This window comes from Meleagris gallopavo, chromosome Z (genome assembly GCF_905368555.1).
Source record: "Meleagris gallopavo chromosome Z, MGAL_WU_HG_1.1, whole genome shotgun sequence".
NCBI lineage: Eukaryota > Metazoa > Chordata > Aves > Galliformes > Phasianidae > Meleagris > Meleagris gallopavo.
The window spans coordinates 61,531,166-61,553,123 of NC_139435.1; the positions used below are offsets into that span (position 1 = coordinate 61,531,166).

The 21,958-nt window shown below is 39.3% G+C and overlaps 1 protein-coding gene across 1 annotated transcript in view; it reads left to right on the top strand.

The window, feature by feature from the left end:
- The first annotated feature begins 3,013 nt into the window (after window positions 1-3,013).
- Window positions 3,014-21,958, top strand: part of LOC109367559 (uncharacterized) — a 59,698-nt gene continuing 40,753 nt past the window's right edge. Inside the window, exon 1 of the mRNA XM_085214093.1 lies at window positions 3,014-3,236. Coding sequence (XP_085070219.1) covers window positions 3,014-3,236 — 223 coding nt within the window. The remainder of the gene's footprint in view (window positions 3,237-21,958) is intronic.

A 21,958-nucleotide genomic window follows, 5' to 3' on the forward strand; every position in this document is an offset into this window, starting at 1 on the left:
TTAAGTCTGCCACTCTACTCTGTAGAGATGTATGTATATATAATAAATTAAAAACACTGGTGGAAACACATATTTGGTGTCTCTATACAGTTTGGTATGGTTTGAACATTGAAAGCTATGTCCCAGAGGGAGTTACTAATTTTACAGAATGTGTGATTTTTAAACAGACTTCCAGTTTCTCCCTTGAATCTCTTGTATGTTTTTTGAGTGCTCACTCAATAATCATGTTGTCTGTCTCCCTGAATGTACTCCTCATCATTTCACTCAGTGTTTTTATAATATTTTGAGGGAGCCTTACCCAAAGCCAGAGAATACTGAATGGCAGGGAGTGTGGAGGGATTTGGAAGAGACTTTAGAGAGATAGGCATCCCCACTGTCATAAAACTTTACTCATGATTATTAGATTTCATAACTTTGAAAAACATTTATCTCCTCTACAAGTTTATATTCCAGCCATTTCAAAAGTAACTGAAAGACAGGATAGAATGGAGAGTAAACAGGAAGATATGATGGAGGAACTGTCGACCTTGCTTCATTGTGATGAACCCGTGGTGGCATCAGAGACACATGATAAGATCAGAATCATCAAAACAGTCTACTGGAAGGGGCTGATCAAATTGATTTGCTCCCTACCTGTATCATCCAGTATCTCACCTATTAAAAGCAGATGTCCTACTGCTCAAGCAAGTGGCAATAGTAAGCCTATGTCACGTATTGCCTTGTGGAGTTACCTATATGAGCATGGAGAAGATATGAAGAAATGGCATAAACAGCACAATGAGCACAGGCAAAAAAACCTGCAAAACAGATTAACCACCAAGGCAAACTCCTCCTTGAAATTAATCGCTCCAGTTGCTGCAGGACACAGCAAAAGCCGAAAGGACCCAGATCATGACTCCCAGTGAGTTAGGAGAGGACAAACTGAGGGTTAACCATTGTATAGGAATGCAGGTAAGCAGGATGTGAGGCCAGATAAGAAAAGAACATATCGAAACTCTATTGTAAACTTGAAGAAAGATTAGGCAAGGAACAGGTCAGGATCAGATTACTTCTGTTGAAGGCAATGAGCCTTCATCTCATGACCACCAGAAGGAGACTGGGCATGTGCCCACTGCCCAAGGGGCACATGCAAGAGAGAGGGACCATATGCTGATGTGTTCTTGGAAACGTAATGAATATGTATACGAATTCCAGGAAAATCATTGATTATGTATTAGTTTGGCCTATATCTGTACCAAGCTTTTGCCTACGTTGTGCAAGTTAGGAGGAATGATCCCCATTGCACCTGGTGTCTGCGCAGACTGATTAAAACATACTACTTTTATAACTACTTTGTGGTTATAGAATTTGATTCCGCACGTCACCAAGAGAAAAACAATAAACCTAACTATTAGAGGAGTCCTGCCAACAGCCAGTGCAGGGAAAGGGATAATAGAACGTATTGGACTGTGAGGATTCGGTCACATCAGACCTGCAGAGATATATGGCACTGGCAGACACTGGTATGCAGAGTATTCTAATTCCTTCCTTGGGTCATGAAGGGACAAAATCAATTCATATTTCTGGAGTGACTAGGGGTACTCAAGAGATAGCTCTGTGTTGGAGGCTGAAATAAGCCTCACTGGCAAAGACCTCAAAAGCATCATTTTGTAGTAGGCCCAGAAGTTCCATGCATACTTGGTATCAATTAGCTCAGAAGAGGGTTTTTAAGGATACAAAGGAGTATTTATGGGCCTTTGGAATAGCTGCTTTAGACACAAAAGGTGTTAAGCAGATGTTGAGATCCATATGTTTTGGGGTTCTAACAGGTGGAAGAGCAACAGGTACCAACTGCTACAAAAACAGTGCACAGAGATGGTACTGCACGAACAAGATTCCTTGCTTCCCATTCATCAATTGACTCGTTGACTAGAGAGTCAGAAAGTGATAAGCAAAACTCACTTTTTAACAGCCCCATATGGCCAGTGAATAAAGCCAGTGAAGAGTGGAGGCTGACAATAGACTACCACGGTCTGAATGGAGTCACATTTCCTCCACTGATTGCTGCTGTACCACACATGGTAGAACTCCAGTATGAATAGGAGTCAAAAGCAGCCAAGTGGTATGGCACCATTGACATTGCTAACATCTTTTTCTCTACTCCTTTGGCCACAGAATGTAAGCCACAGTTTGCTTTCACTTGGAGGGGCGTTCAGTGTACCTGGTATTACCCCAGGGGTGGAAATGTAGACTGTTCACCGCTGATTGATCCAAACCTCACTGAAACTGGGCAGTGCTCCTGAACACCTGCAGTATATTGATGATGTTATTGTGTGGGACAATACAGCAGAAGAAGCTTTCAATAAAGGAGAGAGAATAAGACAAATCCTTCTGTGAGACGGTCTTTCTCTATTAAGCAAAGCAAAATGAAAGGACCTGCACAGGAAATTCAGTTCCTAGATACAAAATGCCAAGATGGATGTCTTCATATACCAACGGATGTGGTCAACAAAATTACTGCTATCACTCTGCCCAACAGTAAGAAAGAAACTCAATCTTTTCAGGGTGTAGTGGGTTTTTGGAGAGTGCATGTTCCAAACTGTAGCCTCATTGTAAGCTTCCTTCATCAGGTGATGCAAAAGAAGAACCTGAGGAGCAGCAGACTTTTGAGCAAATTGAACAGGATATAGCCCGTGCCATGGCTCTAAGGCCAGTATGGATAGTAGGTGATGGAAAAAAAAAATGCTCTGCACTGCTGCTGGAAAGAGAAGCCCATTTGGAGTCTTTGGCCTTGGATTTTGGAGTTGAGTATATAAGGGTTCTAAAGAGTACTACTCCAGTCGTGGAGGAGATACTAGTCACATACGATGGAGTTCGAGCTGCTTCCAAAGTAATTGGTACTGAAATACAGCTCCTTCTAGCACTTTGACCGCTGGTGCTAAGTTGGATATTTAAAGGAAGAGTTACCTCCACCCATCATTCTACTGATACCACTTGGAGTAAGTGGATTGAATTGATTATACAATGAGCTTAGATGGAGAACGTCAGTCATTCAGGAATCCTAGACATGATCACAGACTGGCCTGAAAGTAAAAAGTTTGGAACATCACCAGGAGAAAAAGTAACACATGCTAAAGAGGCCCCGCCATACAATAATTATCAGAAAATGAAAAGAGATACGCCCTGTTTACAGATGGATCAAGTTGTACTGTGGGGAAGCATCACAGATGAAAAGCTACAGTGTGGAATTCTACACAGTAAGTTGCAGAGGCCTCCAAAGGAAAAGGAGAATCAAGCTAATTTGCAGAGGTTAAGGCTGTCCAACTGACCTTAGGTGTTGCTGAACAGGGGAGGTGACCAATCCTTTATACTGACTCATGGGTGGTGGCAAATGCCTCATGGGGCTGGTTACTGCAGTGGGAACAAAAAAACTGGCAGTGAAGAACTAAATTTATTTGGGCTGTTGGATTATTGAGAGACACTACTGCCCCAATAGAGAATATGATTGTAAAGTTTTGTCATATAGATTCTCATGTTCCCAGGAATTGGGCTACTGAAGAACAACAAAATAACCACCAGGTAGATCTAGTTGCTAAAACTGAAGTGGCTCAAGTAGATATGGACTGGCAACACAAGGGTGAATTATTTCTAGCTCAGTGGGCCCTTAAAATCTTTGGCCATCAAGGAAGAGATGCAATATATAAGTGGGCTAGAGACCCAGGAGTGGATTGTGAACACTATTGCCCAGGTTATTCATGACTGTGAAACATACACCTCAATTAAACAAGTCAAGAAGATAAAACCCCTCTGGGAGGAATGGTGATGGCAAGAGTATAAATATGGGGAGGCATGGTAGGTTGATTATATCACCTTGCCATGAACCTGCGTTGGTACGCATTATATGTTTACCATGGTGGAAGCTACCAGTGGGTGGCTTGAAACATATGCAGTACGCCATGCTACCACCTGAAACATCATATTAGGTCTCGAGAAACAAGCCCTATGGCAACGTGGCACTCCAGAAAGAGTTGAGTCAGATAATGGGACTCATTTCAAAAATTCTCCTGTAAATACCTGTGCCAAAGATCATGGCATTGAGTGGATTTTTCATATCCCCTATCATGCACCAGCTTAAAAAATTATGTTGAAAACAATGGGTGGTGGAACATTTAAGCACTGGGAGAAGCATTTGGCAGAAGCCACCTGGTTGGTCAATTGAGATTCAACCAATTGAGATGGTCCTGCCCAGTAGAACTTCCAACATACTGTAGAGGGAGATAAGGTCCCTGTATTACACGTAAAGGGCATGCTGGGAGAAGTGATTTGGGGTTTTCCAGCTTCTAGAAAGGGCAAACCTCACTGTGAAACTTTTTTTGCTTAATGACGTGAGTCCATGTTTGGTGAGTAATACAGAGTAATGGGGATGTTCCATGTGTACAACAAGGGAATTTGATGTTGGGGGAGTGTAGTCAGTAATTCCATGTGTATATATATATGTATGTATGTATGTAAGTGTCTATGTGTGTTTAATAAATGTTAATTATTGTTTGTTTGTATATATGATTCTGTGATTCTATTTAGGACCTGAGGAAAAGGCCACAGGTTGCTCCAGGAGAGATTTAGATTAGATATATGGAAAAATCTTTTCTCTCAAAGAATGGTCAGGCACTGGGATGACCTGTCCAGAGAGGTGGTGGAATTATCATCCCTGGTGGTGAATGAGGTGCTATAAGATATGGTTTAGTAGCTTAGTAGTAGTAATGGTGCTAAGAGGACAGTTGGACTAGATGATCTTGAAAGTCCTTTCCAACCCTCTGATTCTATGAGTCTGTGATATATTAAGCATGATGTAGTGATGTGAAATAAGGGCTGGAATGATAACAGTGACGCACTGTAAGGATTCCGGAGTTCATTATCTTTCACAAAAATCTGCAACTATACACAGGGAATTCTGACAAATGAGAGTTGCAGAGAAGCTTCCTATGCATTATGTTTTGAACTGACCAGACTGTCTAGCAAGAAAATCTTTAATGTTCCACTTTACTCCACAATCTAGATTCTGCAATGAGAAGGAAATCCTGATGCGTTTAGTGGTATGGTAGGCACACGTGGGTGACGTGTTTCATAGAAAGTGAGGCCTTGTGCACACTGGACAGATGATGGTGGATGCAGGTCCATCAGATCTTCTCTGAGCACTATCCCCATTGGAAAATGTATGGCACCAGGATGGATCATAGTGTCACAACTCCCTTCCCTCCTGCCTCAGACCCCTGTGTATCAGACACAGCAGGGTGGTGGATCTGATTCACTCTCTCTAATTTATTGGGTCCTTGTAAAGATAGAATCTAACTTACTGTGGGAAAAATACAGGGATGTGCATACTGCTGCAAGAAAACGTAGGAGGGGAACAACCAAGATGAATCCTGAGTTTTGACATATCTGAATCTAAAGCAAAGAAAGGAATTGAAGCAATTTTATTGTAATTCCCATCCAATTCCTTGGAAAATAAAATCATTTTGTTGTTGCTGTTTTTCACTGCTTGCGGATTTGAAGAAGGATTTTTAGAATGTGTATGCAAGCATTTCGGAGTGTGGTGATACATGAATATGCAGCAAATGGCTATGTAGATTGTGACAGGAATTTATCATGGAGCATCTAGACAAATTAATACTATTAAATTCATTGTAAGTTTTTTTTTGTTAATGGGAGATGTCTGAGTAACTTGTGCTCTTGCTTTATGCTACTGTTGGTTTTAGAGGCTTCAGCAAAAATTAAAATGAAGAAAAAAACAAAACAGACTGTCTGCATAGACAGCTCACTTCAACATAATAGCTCTTGGTGTAGCATGGTCCTTAAGATGAAAGATTTAGTCATATATTATTGTTGATCTTGTCTGAGAATTTAATTCGACTCCATTGACAGATTTTATTATAATAGAATTAACTTTTGACAAAGCTTCAGAACTGTTCTAGTTACTGTACAGTATCTGTGGGTGGAAGAATAGAAAGCCCTCAATCTGTGCTATTGTTTGAATTTTTTGCTGTAATACATTACTGAGTCTCACATATAAACTTTTCCAGGCCACAGTTTCAACATGACATTCTTTGTTTTACTGTTAGGTCTTCCAGTTTGCTCCTCATTCTGTTCAAAGCACACTGATGACTGCACATTGTTTCTGACCATTTCAGAAATCATTGAGCCTTTTCCCAATTCTACACAGGATAAATGAGTACAACATGCTATAATACCTTTTCAACTGTGAGAAATTTTAAGCTCGGACTTTAGGAGAAGATCACTCTAAATCACTACAACCTTCTCATGTACATGGCTGTATGTAGTATGCTGGTAGTCCCATGCTGTTCTAGCCCAGAGAAATAGCACTTATTGGAAGGATCCCCAGTGCAGCCTATGCCAGCCTGAAAAGCTTTTCTCTGTTTTGCCCAGTGCATTTCTCAGGCTTCCATATGTTACTACTGTTACTACTGTTACTGTTACTTACTGAAGAAAAAGTGTGCAGAAAGTAAGTGCATGAGGCAAGCTCATTTATTGAAGTCTAAAATAAAAAAAGACTTCTTGCACTCCATGCAGCCTTGTTAAAAGCACCTAAAATATTAAATGAGACAGAGGATTGCATCAGAATATCAGAAGATGCAGCTATGATTATTTAACTTAATTTTGATTACATAAAATTAAGTTATATATAATAGCCTGAATGTTCTTTTTTTTTTCCATTTGGGTTAGTTTAGTAATTATTCCATTTTTAAAGACCAATCTTTTACAAGGCTTTCATTTCTATGAGGGGAGAATGAAAGTTTTCCGGAGAAATGAGACTGAGTTTAAAGAAAAAGTTGATATTTTAAGAGCAGTTAAATACAATATCATTTGGTTCCTTTATGTTAGAGCAACCAAACTGTTTAAATAACATTTTCACTATATTAGGTACATGGGGATGGTCACTGACATTTTGGATGCCAACATTTCAAATAAAACTTTTTTAATAAACAAGATAGTTCTTTTTCTAACCACAATTACAATAAAATTACAAGTCACATTATTAACACAACTGAGAGGGTTAAAGTAAAAGTTCATTCAAGCTTGACATTACATATAGAAGTCACTGCATCATTTGGAAGTTAATGTTATCCTCTTCAGGTTTTGTATATGTATGAATGTTAATGACAAAATAGCACGAAGTGTCTCATAAATATGCAAGTATATTTAACTGTTGGTTTAAATCATTTGTCCGTATTGTAGTCAAGTCTGTACCGAACTTTCAAATTTATTCCTTTAATCAAAGATACAAAAATGAAAAGCACACACACAAAAAAATCCACTTACGTGTACTTTATCATTATTGTTACCGCCAGTGTAAATGTCTTACATGTTGAAAGAAAAGTACTAAGAGTGTTTCAGCATTCTGAATTGATTAGAAATTAAATATGTTTTTTGCCAGATTTCTTGGCTGTTCAAAGTTACTAAGAACATAGAATAATAGAATCATAGAATCATAGAATCTCCTGGGCTGGAAAAAACCTCAAAGATCATCGAGTCTAACCACACCACCCCAACACTAACAACCCTATGCCATATCATGACCCTGAGCACCACATCCAAATGGTTTTTAAACACATCCAGGGATGGTGACTCAACCACATCCCTGGGGAGCCTATTCCAGAGCTTAACAACCCTTTCTGTAAAGAAGATTTTCCTCATATCCGACCTAAACTTACCCTGGTGTAACTCAAGGCCATTTCCCCTCGTCTTGTCACCTGTCACCAGTGAGAAAAGATCAATCCTGCTCTCACTGTAAACACCTTTCAGGTATTGGAAAAGAATAAAGGGTCTCCTCTCAGCCTCCTTTCCCTCAGTCTAAACAGCTCCAGTTCCTTCAGTCTCTCCTCATAGGGCATATTCTCCAAGCCCTTCACAAGCCTTGTTGCCTTTCCTTGGACCTGCTCCAGCACTTTAATGTCCTTGCTGTACTGAGGTGCCCAAAACTTAACACAGTACTCAAGCTGGGGCCTCACAAGTGCTGAGTACAGGGACAGGATGATTTCCCTAGTCCTGCTCACCACATCATTCCTGATACCAGCCAGGATGCCACTGGCCTTCTTGGCCACCTGGACATACTGCTGGCTCATATTCAGCTGACTGTCCATCAGAACACCAAGATCTCTTTCCATCAGGCAGCTTTCCAGCCACTCCTCCCCAAGCCTGCAGGGTTGCCTGGGGTTGTTGTGACCAAAACACAGGATCTGACACTTGGCCCTATTGAAACTCATACAGTTGACCTTGGCCCATCAATCCAGTCTGTCCAGGTCCCTCTGTAGTACCTTTCTCCCCTCTGAAAATCAACACTTCCTCACAACTTGGTGTCATCTACAAACTTGCAGAGGGTGCACTCAAGATGTTAAATAGAAGAGGCCCCAGTACCAAGCCATGGGGAACACCGCTCGTGAATGGATTTAACTCCATTGACCACAAATCTTTGGGCCCAGCCATTGTTTCACCCAACAGAGAGTACGCCCATTGAAACCATGGGCAGCCAGTTTTTCCATGTGGATGTTGTGGGGGACAGTGTCAAAGGCCTTACTGAAGTCCAGGTAGACCACATCAACAGCCTTGTCTTCATCGACTAAGTGGGTCTATTCATTGTCATAGAATGAAGTCAGGTTTGTCAAAGAGGATCTAACATTCATAAACCCATGCTGACTGGGCCTGATCCCCTGGTTGACTTTTAATTGGCCCATGATGGCTCGTGAGATTATCCGTTTCATAACCTTCCCTGGCACCAAGCTGAGACTGATAGCTCTGTAGCTACCAGGATCATCTTTCTGGCCCTTTGAAGATGAGCGTCACATTTGCCAGTCTCCAATCCACTAGGACATCCCCAATCAGCCAAGACTGCTGAAGAATGTTGGAGAGTGGCTGGGCAACAACACCTGCCAACTCCTTCAGTACTCTAGGATACAATCCGTCCGGCCACATGGGCTCGTGAATATCCAGCTTTTGGAGCAGGTCCAAAACCATCTAATCGTGGATCATGCAGGGCCTATTCTGTTCCCCATCCCTATCTACCAGTGCAGGGGGCTGTGTGCCCAGGGAGTAACAAGTCTTACTATTAGAGACTGAGGCAAAGAAGGCATTAAGCACCTCAGCCTTATTCCATAACATAACATAGATATAGACTAGAATGGCTTTAGTTGTTATAAAATTCACACAGCATCTGGACCATCAAATCAAGTTCAAGCATAAATTTTAAACGTATTTTGGTGGACCTCATTTTTATTTCTTACTTTTTAAATCATAAAGATATGTGCTGTGTTTGCAGCCATTTTGTTAGAATTGTAGAAATTGTTACCATCTCTTTTGGATTAATATTTAGAAAGCATTTTGAGATTTGGTGATGCTGAGTGTTATTGAAACATCCAGGTTAATTTGCTGTGATTAGGTTGTGGTTGGACTTGTTCATCTCTATGGTCTTTTCCAACTTGAGCGATTTTATGATTCTATCATTCTATGATAAGTTGTAAGCAAAGATGTACATTAGAGAAAGAATTAAAGCTGTTGATAGTTTGAAGAGTGTGAAACTTCACAGAACTTTGATGACAATGATGAAGAACATACTAAAAGTTCTATGGAGGCTTTTTCTTTTGCACTGTCAGCAGATAGCAGAACAAATCCACTGTCCTCTAGCCACTGCGAGTTTTTTGCATTTAAATTTCATTTAATATTGTTCTCTGCTAAATTCTTTTAGAAAGTGTAAGTAATTAGATGGCAAAGTTATTGTGGTTAACTTCTGTGCTACACAACCCCTTCTGGGGTGTCTCACAACTGAACCTGGAAATTAAAGAACTGTGGCAGAAATTAAGAAAAATACCATTCACGACATGGTCTTCTGTGGGAAGAAACTTAGCATGTGTACTGTGAAAGAGGAACCTTAGCTATCAGGGATACATTGATATTAAATAAGAAAATCTAGGCAGAAGGAATTCAGAAAAAAAATGAATGATCCTAGCATTTTACTCCACTATCCCTGTTCTCAGTGTAGAGGACTGTGCTACATAAAGTGAGAGAAATTCAGTGTCAATATGATTTCTGAAGGAAGAACTAAAAATATACTCTGATACTGAGACAAGAACTCATATTGTCTATTCGAACTTGTCCCATGCTAAAGTGAAAATATGCAAATTACACTTCAGTGACTCGAGTAGTTCCTTCCCAGCTGGAGTACCTGATCCTGGAATAATACCTAGCCAGCCACTTTGATCTGGAGAGCACATACTGAAGATAGTTTTTTAAAACTCATATTTGTTCAGGAAATATGTAGAAAGAATGCATCCTCTTCTTTCACATCCTCTGGTAAGGAGAGGACATTCAATGAAAAATGTTTGTATCTTTAAGTTACCACATTCTCTTGTTAGGGGTGTTGTCATTTCCTGACTGCAAGCATGGTTTGTACTACTGGCAATGAACTGAAATCTGAACCAAATTGCAACTATTTAGTATGACCACACTGGGTGAGTTATTCAGGTGCTTTATCTAGCGTGATTATTTGCTGAGGTAATGCAGTATTATCTACAGATTTTCATGTAAGGAGATTACTCACCTAGACTGGAAAAAGAAAGAGAATTGCTGTAGTAAGAAATGAAAACAAAAAACAAGAGGTTTTGTATCCAGCTCTAGCAATGACACTATGCTTTTATTTTGAGTTATTAACTGGTCTGAACACTAAGAACTTGAAGTACAAAGCAAAATTACTTCTCTGAAAAAGAAGTAATGTTTGTGTCATTGATGATGGGACAATCCTTTCTTGCTTTTATGATGTTTGAAAAAAGTCTAAAACTATTGTGAGGCAGTTAGTTTTGTTCCAGTTTTACTCCTGTGTTCTTTAAACATGCAACTATGATGAAATAGCAACTAACTATTGATCTGATTTCTGCCTCATAAGAAAGAAAGCAACAGAAAACTAACTGCATGCAGAGTATTCAGTGCAGGCAGAAACACAATGCTTAAATGCTTAGAGAGAATTGGTATAGTGTCATCTTGAGAAGACTGTGCTTAAAAAAATAAATTATTTAACCAAACTAAAATGTGAAAATTTGAGTAAGCAAAAGCTCTTCAAGCTTACCAGGCTGGAGAGACTGTGAAGGAGAAAGGCCAGAGCATGTGGAACACGTAGCAAGGAGTGACAGTATGCAAATAGCATACAGATTTGTAATCAAAATATCTGTAAGAAAACATATGAACACATTCTTTAATATACTATTAGCTGCTGTGAACTAGATTCCCATGTGCAGGGCAGTTGGACAATGTATATGAAGGCAGCACTCATATTCTGATCAAATTTGTTGGCACTTCACTTTCTGTCACTTGCATGTTGAGTCTGGGATGGGGATGAAAGCTCTTGCTTGAACATGCAGGAAAAACAAATTTCTCTCACTTTTCATTGTAGAACACTGCTAAAATAAAGGTTCATTAAAAATATATGTATTTAGACTATTTGTTTCACATCAACTAATTCTTGTTTCTTTGTTATTGGTTGTTTGCTTGGGGGAGGAGTTATTCATTTATTTGTTTGTTTTGTAGTGTAGGTTAAACTAAATGAAAGATACTGCCTATGACCTGCTCTTTTCTTTATTCCTTTTTTAAAATCTTACGTTACACAGTTTGTTAAGCATCATCTCTGTTTAGATAGGCTGTAAGGTGTGCCTGGAGTGATTCATTAAGATGATGTTTGCCATTTCCTTGCTCCAGTACATCTAAAATCTTTAGCAATGTAACTCCAACTTGCTAAATTGAATGAGAAAATTGCTCATGTACAAAGTGTCATGACTTTCAGCTGAGTTTTTGGGAAAAATATATCCCCTGTGTGTGTGTGTGTGTGTGTGTGTGTGTGTGTGTGTGTGTGTGTTCAGAACTTTCTCTTTAAAATATTAATCCTCAATGCAAAGAAGCAAAAAGCAAAAAACAAAAAACAAATTAAAAAAACTTCCCTTCCCCTCCCTTCCCCCCCAAAAAAACCCAAAAAGAAACCCACACCTTTTTTTCAGGAATGAGTTTGATTCGGTGGCAGAATTACTCTTCAGTAATGTAGGAAAAAAGTTGTAAGGAAGTAAGTTGATTTTCTAGATTTCAGAATTGTATTAGAATTCTTGACTCTTGCTTATATTCTCTGTATTCTGCCTTTTTCTTCAAGGCTAGATAGGCCGTGGTGCTGCTCCTCTGGAACATGTCAGCCTCTGTGTTCATACGGTTTAGTTTTTGATTATGTGCAAACTTGAATGCAAAACTAAAGCAGAAAGTAAGGAAAATAGGTAGAAAAACATACACATGATCTTTCTTTATTTTTTCTAAAAAAACATTAAGGTCTAAAGAAATGGAGCATCTATAGAGAAAGAAAAAACTAACAATTCAGAGATCAAATTGTTGGACACAGAAGGAAGCCAGCTAATAAGAAAATGAGAAAAAAAATCATAAGTTAGGGAGAAGTGAAGTTTCTAAGAGATGAAAAATTGAGAACAACCAAGTCTTCTGAGTATATATGAGCTTCAAAATCTTGGTTAGTATTCCTGTGAGTTAATACTATTTTTGTTGTATTTATAAGAACTAAGAGATGGGGAAAAGAAGAAAAAAAGGGTGGCATGAAAACTCCTCAATTCCATTGAGACTTCACTGCACTCATTTCAAAAGAGACAAGTTTTACTTTGAAGATTCTACAGTGAGGCTGAGAAGATTCATGTTTGGGTGTGAAAATGGGAAAAAAATATGTTACAATAAATTTTTGTTGCACACAGCAGAGTTTCTGCTTACGGCAACAAATGATTACTGATCTGTATGCTGTGTTTTTATTTTATTGGCTGCAGCACTACAATCTAAGACATGATATCATTGACATGATTTGTCTTTTCTGTTTTAAGTGGGCTCAGCTTAATATGCTGAAACTCTGCCTTCCTAGCTGTGGTGATGGGCATCTGCACAAACTTATTGCAGCAAAAAATATATTTATTTTAGTAAGTTGAAAAACTTAAATATCAAGAGCTGTAGTTGAAAAGAGATTCATAAATATAAATTAAATCATGATGACTAACTTCCTATTCCTGGTCTATTCTCAGCCAGAAAACCCTCCAAATATTTCACAGGTCTACAAGATAGGTTGTTATCAGTGATGAAGTTGCTGACAGCTGTTTCCTCCAGATGTATTCATCTGGAACCTAGATTACTGGAGATTCATTTGGAACTCATGTCTCAGCTCTTCTATGTCTCCTATAATACATAAATTCAGCGCTTACAGAATCACAGAACCACGGAATCACAGGATGGCCAGGGTTGGAAGGGACCTCAAGGATCATGAATCTCCAACCCCCCTGCCACAGGCAGGGCCACAAACCTCCCCATTTAATACAGGTTGCCCAGGGCCCCTTCCAATCTGGTCTTGAACATCTCTAGGGTGTTACTTGAGATACACGTCTTTAACACTTTGCCCAGAAAACTGTTCACTATTTTTTTTCATATCATCGAAGGTAATTAAGGAATGCTGATGTCCCCTGGGATTTCTACTGTATTTGATGAAGGGACATCCACTGAAACTAGGAGGAGATGATTTTAAAACAAATAAAAGAGGACTGACTACTTACGCAATCTGATAGTAATAAGAGAAAGGGGAATGGCTTGAAGCTAAAAAAGGTGAGATTTAGGTTAGATGTTTGGAAGAAATTTTTTACTCAAAGGGTGGTGAGGCTGTGGAACAAGGTACTCAGGTAAGCTGTGGGTACCCCATCCCTGGGAGCATTCAAGGCCTGGTTGGATGGGCCCTGAGCAGCCTGATCTAGTGGCTGGTAACTCTGCCCATGGCAGGGTGTTGGAAATGGATGATCTTTAAGGTCCCCTCTAAACTAAGCCATTCTATGATTGTATGATAAACCAATTTTTTCCTTCACTCAGTGAAGGAAACACAGGAACTCAGTGTTACTGTGATACATTTACTTCTATTTTAAAACCCTATAGATTACTGAACATAGAGATTAATCATCCTCTGTTTCCCTTATTTTATTATTTAGGTGAATGATAGTACAAAAGAAATGCAATGTACTCACTCTTAAAGTTTTTTTCAAGGTTTATCACTTTTGGAGCCCTCTCTTATCTTTCCCCTCTTCTAAGATTATTGACTGTCTTCACAATATTCACCTGTCTGTTGATTTCTTCATAAGATTCAGTCAATAAATGAAAGGACCAGCATAATAAAAATTGCATTTAATTTTCATGTAGTAGAATCTGCATTGTTTTGTGCAATATATAACAAAGTTTGTTGGTTACAAAATGCTTAAATCTATCTTGGTCTTTAGTCATTGTCTTCAGGAATAGAATCATATAATGTTTCAGTTCTGCTTCAGAATGTACCATTAAAATCCTATCTCAATCATAATAATGTTGCCTTATACATTTTGTCAAGGTAATGAAGCCTTAGGTATTAAAATAAGTTCTTCATTGTTAACTCATGCGTTTCTTATATCTTACATTTAAATCATGCAGTCCTTGGTATGAAAATGCAGCATCATTATAGTTAGTCTTCCGAAGAATGTGAGAGATGGTACAGCAACATTATATTATGCATACTTTGAAAGAAATTTTTCTGTTCCTGTCTAGGAAAACAGTGAGATTTTGATTACGTGCAAGTAAAAATCATAACTTTATGTTCTTAGGCATGCAGTAAAAGTTCAAAATATGGTGTGTTTATTTCATACAGCCATTATGCAGATAAAAATAGCTATTGTTGAGCTGAAGTTTCTGTCTATGCATAGGAAGTATTGATCTTTCTCTCATTGTTTAACCTAGATGTATATAAAATAGTTCAATTTCAGAAGTATGGCCATTTCCAAATAACATTTAGTATTAGACATCTTTAGCTATAGAAAGTTCATTAAATGAATTTGTTTCTGTGACTTCTGATGATTCTGTTCTCTGTATTCAGGCCTGTGTCAGTGTATGTTCATGCCAATACTGTATGCCCAAATTGCTTTTACAACTGGTTCCAGTGTATCTGGAATTTTGCCAGACATTTGCACAAACACAAATACAGAAAAGAACCCCAACTCCTGGCTCTTGGTATCTTTCTACATTTCAAACGACTCTGAAGTTGATCAACAGAAATTCTCTGATTCTGTGGAACAATCTATTATCAAATTTTATTAACCTTTTCAGAAAGCAATTTCCTACATTCTCTAAGGATTTAATATTTACAGCAAAGTCCTTTCTTCATGCAAGTGGTGGACAAAGGTTGTATAGCTGGCCTTGTGCCTGCATGGTACTCTCAGATGTTTACCATGCATCCTATGTTAACAGCTTTTTTAAGCAGTTTATGTCTTGATGTTTCATGCTGAGGGTATTCTGTTAGGCTTGGACACAGTCCAAGCAAAATGAGATTCTATCAAGTTTTACAACTGCATGCCCCAAATTCTTAGCTCAGTGTCTCTTTCCCTCCAGTTCATAAGTTATGAGTAAGTAAGATTTGTTACTGCATGCTGAATAGCAACATGTGTTGAAAAATCGTGCTTTGGAGCTAAGAATTTGCTCTATCAAAAAGTCTTATTGTGGTCATTGTGTCTATTGTAGTTTACATGAAAATAATCAGGGACCATAACTTTCAGAACAGACTACTTATTTATAATCTGTCTGATCTATGTCTTATGCTTTTCACACTGAATGGATGTCACTGTCTTTGTACAATATTCACAACAATATTCAGAAACCTCACATTCCTATTTTGATGTTCTTGATACTGAAGTTTTATCAAACGGTTTTACAGTCACACAATAAATGCTCAGTGCAAAGCTGGAAATATTTTTATTGTGATGTTATCTGTTTTCATGGTTCTCCTTTATGCTCACTGCAAATCACATCAGCCTCTTTGTGACACTGAAGTCATTTCTTTGAACGTAATATTTCATTGAGCGTAATATATTTGATGGCATATTTGTCACTGAGAGGTGGTTTTTGGTTTTATATTTATCAGAGTCCAGTTTACCAAAGTCTGGCTCACTGTTAGAGGGAGAGTAGAGTCAGTGATGTCAAAGAATAAACTTTACACTATACTGTCATGTATATGTGATTTCCTATGCAGTGGGACAGATGATGCTGATCTTCAGATGAATTTGGTTTTGTCTTGTCTGCAAAGTGGGTTAATACTTACTATCTAGCTATCCCTCTGGAAGGTTGAAGGTGATTGAAGCAGCAACTTAGGGTGGATTACTTAGAGAAAAATACTACTTCAAACTTTGTTGTTGTTGTTGTTGTTGTTGTATTTTCTTAGGAAATGTGTTTACAGGAAAAATTGGAATTACTTGTCTTAGGAAATTTGTAATTTCAGGATCATGTCCAATAGGTGTTTGGAATACTTATTTCTTTCTGACTCTTAGCAGAATAACTTTTATATTATATCAGCATCATTTTATTTGTTTGCAGTCATTAGATTTTTACATCATTGACCTAATTCAGTACTATTTGATTTGTCTTGCTCTTCGTGTGCATATAACCATTAAGACCAGCAGGGGAGCCCATCAGAATTCTTCAAGATCCTAATGATTCATTTTATAAACATCACCATTCATGGAGACGTGTTTATCAAGTAATTCAGTTTCATGAGGATTGTCTGTTGAACATATTTGCACAGAAATAGGATTCTTGGGAGAATGTTTATTTTTATTGTTTCCATTCTAGCTATGAAGATAAAGGGCAGAAAATCTCGTCCATTTAAATCATCTCATAGTTTTTTGAAATAATTTGCTGTAATTTTCTCTAGATGAGCCTTTTAAAGCAGGTGTTTTGAATGCTCTTGTGTATTAGTTTGTTTCAGCTCTGAGTGAATTTATTCAGAAATGTATCAGCTTCCTCCTAGAGAGAGAAGTAGAAATAAAGCTGCAGATATGTGATGAGTCCCAGGTGAAAGTAAAAGGATGAGCAATATTCAGCATCCCCTGTTTTTTGTGATCATCCATATGGCCGCAAAAAGAAGCGAGCAGAAGAATCATCAATATTCTGTAGGTGCCATTGCACTACCTATACTTGCCAGGCAGGTGGAATTTGATCTTGCTCCTCCTCCACTCTTTGTATCGAATTCAAAGCATTCAGATTGTTTTATATGTTCACATTTTCACAAACTGCCTCCAGTGATTATATTAAAATGGCAACTAGCAGGGGGAAGGGGAAAAAAACAAACCTATCATCCTATGCTTCATCTTGAGCACCTCAGGTTGTATCCAATGATCCCAAAATAAACTTTCTAGTTACGACATCCGGCTTGCAACCAAAGCGGGTGTTTTTCCTGTGCCTGAAATAAATGAAGATTAATTTATTTGATCAAAGTCATTTGGTGCACTAATTTGGAAGAATACCTAATGAATTTCTTTCATTTTGTTTTCCCTAACAGTAACTTCCACAAGGCAGAGTTTTGAGGATGGGTGAGGAAACTATGTAATATTACAACTATCACTAAATGGGTACCCAGTATGTCCTCCCTGGCCAAAGCCTGAGAAAACTGGTAAGGCTGCCACATGCAGCTGAATTTCTTGCCCTGTGGTCATTTCCTTTTACAAAACTGTCTGAAGCCAGTGTTGTTTCCTTAGCTCTGCTATTGTTACTTGTGCTATTTTGATGAAACTAGCATGGATATGTCTGCCCTGCTGGGGAAAGATGTTAATTATATGAAGGGGCACACTATCCTTTCTCTTCTGTGCCCTCTGATTAAGCCATTCTGGTATGTAGCCTGTGCACAGAATCATAGAATCAAAGAATCACACAATGGCTAGGGTTGGAAGGGACCTCAAGGATTGTGAATCTCCAAACCCCCTGCCACATGCAGGGCCACCAACTTCCACATTTAATACTAGACCAGGCTGCCCAGGGCCCCATCCAACCTGGCCTTGAACACCTTCAGGGACGGGGCATCCACAACCTCTCTGGGCAGCCTGTTCCAGCACCTCACCACTCTCTCTGTAAAGATCTTCCCCCTGACATCCAACCTCAATCTTCCCTCCCTCAACTTCAAACCATTTCCCCTTGTCCTGCTGCTATCTACCCTTTCAAAGACTTGTTTCCCCTCCTGTTTGTAGGCTCTCTTTAGGTACTGAAAAGCTGCAATGAGGTCACCCCGCAGCCTTCTTTTCTCCAGGCTGAACAAGCCCAGCTCCCTCAGCTTGTCTTCACAGGGGAGGTGCTCCAGTCCCCTGATCATCTACCATCAATACTGTCATGTTTTTGTGATTTTTGTTTATTGGTATTCCACATCATAACATCATGTAGTGCACTGGGAGTTAAGGTGTTAATGCTCCAGTTCTGGGCACCTGTCTGGAAGAGAAGAGGAATTACACACCCCAGGGGGCTTTGCGGACAGAGGAGATATAACCCCTGGCAAGGACACCTGATGTGCTCTTCTTCATCAGGCTCTATTGTCTGCTGCTCAACCGGACTGCGCATCTCACCTCAGTGTTATGGTGAGACCTATCCAGCTTTCGGACACTCTTTTCCATTATATTTGTTTCATTAGCTTCAGTTCTAATTATATTGTATTATATTGTGTTATCTTTCATTCCGATACCATATTTAGTAAATTAGTTTGTTTCTCCTCAGATCGTTGCCACTGTATTTAATTATTTTGGGGTCCCTTGTTTCCCTTTTCCAGAGGCGCAGATCCATGAAATCCCTCTGCCCTGCTAGTCACGGAACCAGGGTGCACCAGCCTGTAAACCATTGACAAGTACCATCTGACACTGTAAATGAAGACTCTCAAGCTATAGCACACTCATTATGAAAATTGTAGTTCAGTTTTCTTCCTTCCTTTTTTTTCAACCACTAATAATTCATGCAAATTTGATTAGCAAAGAAAAAATATTTTTCTGACTATAAATATTACCAGGGCTAAAAGCAATTATTTATGCTTTTTTTTTGTATAATTGAAAAGAACAAAACATCCTGCTCCTTCTCCAGTTGTCTTCACTGTTTTCCTGCAAAAATGGTCGTGCACAGTTGTAGATTCTTTTGAATTCCTCCTTCAGAAAGAAAGGGGCAGCATATGTGAATAACTGGCCTGACTGCCGAAGGCAATCACCTATCATTGCTGTGTAAGGAGAGCAGCATAAACTTCAAAGGGATTGACAAAGGTGATTTTTTGCCTGCAATGAATAGAGCTAGCTGTTAATAGCTTTGGTTTTATCTTGACATGGATGACTGGACAGCATTCAAAATCTCTATCTTTGAAATATGACTTCTCTGTCTAGATGGACTTCCATGTATTTTTTGAGTAGCATCTCATGAGCACTTTCTAAACATAACTGAAAGTGGTCTCTGTGTTTTCCTTAGTTCTTTTGTGTTTCCTGTCTTTATCAATGAAAGCATTCATTATGATTCTGATCCCTTTTATTGCAAATATAAATAAAATCTGACAAAATTGTAAGTAAATCCTTTAGTGCAGGAAGCTGATAGAATAGGGCAAAAATTAATTTTATGCATGAAAAGTCTCATTAAGCAGCTTCATGGAAATAAAAGAAACCGGCATCAGAGTGCATGATGTATGCAGTTCATTACTTTGCCATTGCTGCCATTCAGCCGAGTCTAGTAACACTGCTCATGTGATCTGTACTCTCCTTCAGGATTTGTGTTGGTCTACCTATATAACACAAAGGTCAGTGCAATCTAGGGCAAAAATACCTTGCTATTCTCATATGTGTTCAGAAACTTAATAAACACCAGATGAAACAGAATGATTTTCTGAACTGTTTCTTCCCTAATGTGTAGTGTTTTCCCCTTGAGGCTACAAGGACAAGCCACAGAAGACTTAGAGAGGTCATTTAGAACTCCTGAAAACCATTAGCTAAAGTGCATGAAGCACTGCTTAGAACTAAATTATGTTTCACGGAATAAGCAAACACACAATCCCTTCAAGATGCAGTTGCAAGGTATTGGCTCCTCTTCTCAGAGCTCTCCAGTTTCTAATTTTAACAGCAGAGAATGTCCTCAAGGTACAAGGGGAGATAATCAAATGAAGTAAGGGATTTAAAAAGGCCAGAAGCAGCACTTGCTAATTCCACTACATTAAATGTGGAGAAGCCTTTAGAAATGTGTGATTCCTTCAGCTTTGTGAAAGTACAAATATTCCAGCTTCTCCTTTGGGGACAGAAAGAGGTAATTTTGATTAATAACTGGCTGGCATTAACACATTCTAATCTGTGCTTGATTTTTAAAGTTTAAACATCACCGAACCTTTCAGAATATTGGATAATTTTTTTATATATATTAACTTAGACATAATCTCCTGTCTAAACTATACTATGACTTCCTATCAATTTTGCATTTCTATGATATACAAGTTATGATTAATATTGCATGAAAGAATAATTGTGCCCCTTGTAATCATTACATAGATATGTACTAGACAGTCTCAATAATAAAAATATACATTTTTAATGAATTAGAAAACTCAGGTTAATTGATGCAATTTATCTACTTAGTAATTTAATATAGAACAACATGCATTCCCTTCACATGTACTATGTTACTGTAGTGTAATATCGGGAGGGAGAAAATGAGCTCTCTCAGGCTCTGACTCTCAAGCAGGACCGGCTTATGATGGTTCTATTGAGAATCACAGAATCATAGAATCACAAGGTTGGAAATGACCTATAAGATCATCCAGTCCAACTGTCTTCTCATTACCACTGCTACCACAAGCTACTAAACCATATCTCGCAGCTCCTTGTCCAGACACCTCTTGAACACTGCCAGGGACGGTGACTCCACCACCTCCCTGGGCAGCCATTCCAGTGCCTGACCACTCTCTGAGAGAAAAAGTTTTTCCTCGTGTCTAACCTAAACCTCCTCTGATACAACTTGTGGCCATTTCCTCAGGTCCTGTTCATTGCCTGGGAGAAGAGGCCAAACCCCTCCTCACCACAACCTCCCTTCAGGAAGTTGGAGAGTGTAATGAGGTCTCCCCTGAGCCTCCTCTTCTCCAGACTGAACAATCCCAGCTCCCTCAGCCGCTCCTCATAAGACTTGTGCTCCAGACCCCTCACCAGTTTCGTTGCCCTTCTCTGGACACGCTCCAGGGCCTCAACATCTTTCCTGTAGTGAGGGGCTCAAAACTGAACACAATACTTGAGGTGCGGCCTCACCAGTGCTGAGTAGAGAGGGATGATCACCTCCCTGCTTCTTCTGGCCACACTATTTCTAATGCAGGCCAGGATGCCGTTGGCCCTCTTGGCCACTCAGGCACACTGCCAGCTCATGTTCAGCTGAGCATCAACCAGCACCCCCAGGTCTCTTTCCTCTTCACAATCTTCCAGCCACTCATTCCCAAGCCTATAACGCTGCTTGGGGTTATTGCAGCCAAAGTGCAGGACCCGACACTTGGCCTTGTTGAACCTCATCCCATTCACCTCAGCCCAGCGATCCAGCTTATCTAGATCCCTCTGTAGAGCCTCCCTACCCTCAGGCAGATCAACACCACCTCCCAACTTGGTGTCATCTGCAAACTTACTGAGAGTGCACTCAATCCCCTCATCTAGGTCATCAATAAATATATTAAACAAGATGGGTCCCAGTACCGACCCTGGGGGACACCACTCGTAACGGCTCGCCAGCTGGATTTAACTCCATTAACCACTTGAAGCCATTGTCCCCACTTGTTCTTTCTACAGACAGATTTCTGAGGTGTTTTTGCAGATGTTCTTGAACCACTGTAGCTAACAGGACAGTATTTCAGAGTAAATTGAAGTAATTTATGTTTCTTCTTAAAATTGTCATGGTGCAGCTCTCATCAGATCCTCAGCTGAATCACCTGTGGCTTAGCAGTCTGTGTCTGGAGCCCAAAGCACCTTCTAAAGCCATGTATCTCTGAGGGATGCTGCCCAGTGTTACAGCTAAGACACAGAGACACATATTAGACAGACCTTAAGTTCTGTTTTTTCTCTTTTCTGCAGCCAGCCCA